Genomic DNA, 4,645 nt, shown 5'->3' with positions numbered 1-4,645 from the left:
TATCTACTTCTTGTCTCATTTGTCCTTACAGTGGTCAAATGATTAATTGGATGCAATGAGTGTCAATGGGAAGGCCTGTAAGTACATCTCTACGCGTTAGTTCTCACTCATGATAATATTGATTTTCATCTAGGAGCCCCGTTTGACACTACTTTCAAGTTTCATAGGCCCCTAAAGGACATTGAGAGCAATAATGCCAAACTGGCATTTATATCTTAACAATCTTTTTTTTGGCAATAGTAGATTTTTACTTACCGATTTGCCGCCATTATTTAGCTATTGTGAGAGCCTTCTACATATAATCTTAGGTAGATACGTGGCTGGTAGTTAAAATTTGTTTAAACTTATTTTCAAGAAATATTTTAACCCAACTCAACATGATTGAGCAATTATATATGCATAATCTAGCTAGCGTGATTTAATTTTACTTTGTTTGTTTTAAATAGTTATATTATGCAATATTAATAAAGTAAGGATAAATATTTTAGAACAAGATTAATCCTGTTAAATATAATATTTTGAATAAATCTTCTATCCAAAAAAATTTAAAATATCTATTCTAAAAAATTAGCCCTCAAAACTCGCAAAATATTCATATTGGACATGCATGCTACCAAAACAAGAATATAACCACATTTCCACCTAGCTGAGTCGTCTAGAAGAAGATATTTAATTAGACGGAGTGTTGCATACAGGAGAGTGTTATCCTTGTCCCCATTCCCGAATTTGAGAAGATCCGCAAACTTTTACCGATCCCTGCAGGTATTTGTGAACTCTATCTTTTAAGAAAATTTATAATATATATATTTTTATTTAAAATTATTTTTAAAAATCGTATATTTATTAAAATTATATTATATTATAATATAAAATAATTTAATCAATAAAATGATGGAGATTATTTGAATTTATAAATATATAAATATATAATATATTTATCATTAATACTCTTTATAATGTTAATATAATATTTATATTATATATGAAAATATGATGTGAATGAGTACTGGAGGGACAATATCCATCATGGTTCCACATCCATAACCCAGCTACAAGCAAGACCCACAGCTTTCTCTGATGGTTGGTGGAATTGACATAATTTAGTATTAATAAAAATTAATTATATTTTAGGATATAACTAGGAAATTGGTAAATTCTCGGATATACCCGGGAAATATATCTAGTATAGAATTGAATTATATATTTTTCATTATAATTTTTTAAAATATTTTATAAAAATCATGCAAAGAATTCATATAAAAATAAGTGAGATCGATTATAAATATATAAGATAAATTTAAAGATTGCCGAACGTCACAGTTTTTGTTTCCTCAGTTTAAGCTACATGATCGTTCATCCATTTTTTTTCTTTTGATATTTAGACGGAGAAAATTACATCTTGTTTAATACACTTTCGGATTCTTAAAATAGAGTAATAAATTTGAGATCATGAATCAATGAAGTGCATGAGAGATATAAAAACTAAAATGAGTGGACACTCTTTTATTCCCCCATTGACAGATACCAAAATTATTATAAAAATATACTAGAGATATAAAAGATATTTCCAAAAAACATTCATATGCATGCTCATAACAAATATATCCTTTTAACATGCAAAATCAAATTCACCATAATAAAAATCACCACATTACTCATGTCCAAAAAAATCACCACATTACCATGATAAAACTACAACAGTATAACATTACAAATAAAGCCAATGCGGAATTGAGAATTAGTCCAAGAGTATGTATGAAAATATTATCCTAAAATTGTATTACTTGCCGCATTGCCTTCGATGATTGTTGGTTACTTGGCAAACACTTCCAGTTCTAGCTGCATATGAATCAAATTATATAATATTAGCCAATTAGATATTAAATATTGCATTATAGACACTTCTAACAAGACTCAAAGATAATAAGATGAGTTCTTATTTATTGTGTTTTAGAAAAAGCAAAAATGCATAGATGCTAATTTATACTAGACTTGTTCATCTTATGATAAAATTTGTCACCACATACAACTTGTTCATCTTATGATAAAATTTGTCACCACTATATATTTAAAAAAGATATACATTTAATGAATATATTAGCTAACTTTTTTGTTTAGTTATTAAAAGAACCAAGGTATTCTCTTTTTAATTCATGAATAACTACGATAGTTCCTTTTTTTCTTTTGAAAGTGAAACAATTATTATGGACTATATTTTTAAATTATTTAGATATCTCCTCCAACTTAAACACATTCCTAAATTCTAAATATTTCAAAAATTATATAGATAATTAAGTTATGATATATAAGAAAATAGAAAATGTCAAAAATGTGTATCGTAATTTTTCTAATTCATTAAAAAATCTATTCAATATTAGATGTACCTGTATAAGAGAGTCCAAATGTGTGCGTAGCTCATCAAACACAACCTTTACTTCAGTTAAGGCAGTCATGCATCTGAAAAAGAAGATAAAATTGATATCCCAAAACCAATGAAAAATTGTAAATATCACCACTATTATTTCCTATATGAGATTTTGTTTCTTATTATATATGTTTGTACATATTATTTCAAATATGTTATTTATAATTACAGAATTAGGCAACAAGCACTCAGCTAGGATTGCAATTGATTAATCATGTCTTCATTTTTAGAATAAAAAGCTTACTCACCCTGATTTGGATGCAATCTCAAATTGATGAAGAAGATTGCTTGTAGCTTGACTCATCTTCAAAGCACCTATCCTGTAACATTTATATGTAAGTTTGAGGTATGTTGTAAAATAACAAATGTTGCATGCAATTGTGAGAAAAATATAGTTTTAAGACATGATTTTAACTTTTTAACCTATGTTTTGCAAAGTGTTTTGTAATAAGTTTTAAATATCAACTAACACCAATAAATTATAATTACTCATATCAAATATATAGTTATGACTAAATATATAATATATCAAATTATAGGTATCAATAGGGTGCAAATAATTATAATCAGCCCATACTATCATCAAACTCAAAAAAATTGGAGTGACTATGATGACTTTGGGTTGTAGCAAGTCTGAAACCAAGTGGATCAAATAAATTAAAACTTGTAGCTATTGAATATTGTAAAAACTATCAAACAATCAATCATTTAGAACTCTTCTCCGTCATTTTTTATTTCTTAAATCTCTCACAATAATTTAAAGTTAACCTAAATTTTTATTCCAGTCTCTCAATATTTTATGATAATTTATGTCTAAATAGAAACATGGAATTGTCCTCTTCATGAAGAGTGTAATATCTCATGTAAAATAAATAAAAAAATAATGCGAAAGATACATTACCAATTAGCGGATCCTTTAACCTTCACGATGAGGTCTTTCAATCTAGCAAAATTTACAAAATCTTGGTACCTAACAAATAATGTCAATATGGTGATAAAATAGTAAAAAGGAAAGGTCATCACAAAAAATTATAAATAACAACTAATTAAATATATGAACAATCATATAATAATTGAAGGAGAAAATAATTGATGTGTGTACAAGATCTCTCTCATGCTATCAATAGTCTTTGGCACATCTTGCAGAAAGACTTGAATCATGTTTACAAAGTAACACGGGTCATCTTCGGTCTTCAGCTCATAATAATAGCGCAACAGATTATCAAGCAAGCCCTGTATAAACATGTACAAAAACAAATTATATATGCTTATACACAAGTATAAATGAGGGTCTTTAACATTACGTAATGCTACTTAAATTATAATAATGATTTAATTCAATGAACAATGAACAATTTAACACATATTAATTTTTTAGCACTTTTTATATGAATTTATAACAATAAAATAATTGAGGAAAACAAAATAAATCTTTATAAAAGTATAATTTAAACTACAAATCAAAAAATTGAATAAGAAATGAGAGAAATTATATGATTTAATAAATATTGTCACTCCTAAGAACCTCCCATGCACAAAAGGTTAATAAGATTTTTTTCAAGAATCACCGAGGTTTACATAAGTTCAGTAACTAAAATATAGATCTCAATGGAAGAAATCAACTAATTTCCAAAATATAGCTCAGTTGCATATAAAAAATATACTAAAAAGATATGTAATCATGTATAAAACAAGCCATATTAAACATCTAAAGTCATATCCACATCTCAATCAAGAATCTGTCACATGACCAAATTAATCATTCATTCATAAAACAAATTGATTTTTGATCAATAAAAATAGTAAACAATAAAGATTAAACTCAGATAACCTGGTATTCCAATGATCTAAGACGCTCCAAAACATCATTTGTGGTGGGTGGCGCAGGCCTTCCATTGTCCATCTTACAATTGAGAAGAGGAAAAATTTATTTTCTCTACTTGATTGCCTTTGTTTAAAATAATGTATGTATTCAAAAAGGATTCTAGGTAGAAGAGATATATAGCTATTTGTTGAAATTTAATGATATCCAATCGATATCATATTTATTGTTGAAAATTAATGATATCCAATTGATATCATATTTATTATGAGGCGGAGATATCTATTATAGTATTAAACTTATTTCATTGATTTGTTTAATTATACGTGTTTAAAAAAGGTTCTAAATTTAATGCTTATATCAAATACAAACCATTAAATGCGAACCTTAAATACAAA

General features: G+C 26.7%; 1 protein-coding gene across 1 annotated transcript; it reads right to left on the bottom strand.

Moving 5' to 3' along the window:
* Positions 1–1,812: 1,812 nt before the first annotated feature.
* LOC108198345 (histidine-containing phosphotransfer protein 2-like) lies at positions 1,813–4,328 on the bottom strand. The gene is made up of 6 exons (XM_017366102.2): positions 4,257–4,328; positions 3,528–3,658; positions 3,327–3,395; positions 2,674–2,745; positions 2,385–2,457; positions 1,813–1,839 (listed from the first exon to the last, which is right to left on the bottom strand). The coding sequence occupies exons 1-6, from the start codon at positions 4,326–4,328 to the stop codon at positions 1,813–1,815; spliced, it is 444 nt and encodes a 147-aa protein (XP_017221591.2).
* Positions 4,329–4,645: the final 317 nt, after the last annotated feature.

The sequence above is a fragment of the Daucus carota genome, chromosome 8 (genome assembly GCF_001625215.2).
Source record: "Daucus carota subsp. sativus chromosome 8, DH1 v3.0, whole genome shotgun sequence".
NCBI lineage: Eukaryota > Viridiplantae > Streptophyta > Magnoliopsida > Apiales > Apiaceae > Daucus > Daucus carota.
Note: the sequence above shows the minus strand (reverse complement) of the source record. Positions and strands in the feature narration are given on the sequence as shown.

Coding starts and splice junctions, on each gene's coding strand:
- LOC108198345 (XM_017366102.2), bottom strand. CDS start 4,328: ATGGACAATGGAAGGCCTGCGCCACCCACCACAAATGATGTTTTGGAG. Junction 3,396..3,527: donor GATAGCATGAGAGAGATCTT/GTACACACATCA, acceptor ATTATTTGTTAG/GTACCAAGATTTTGTAAATT. Junction 2,458..2,673: donor GAGATTGCATCCAAATCAGG/GTGAGTAAGCTT, acceptor CTTCTTTTTCAG/ATGCATGACTGCCTTAACTG.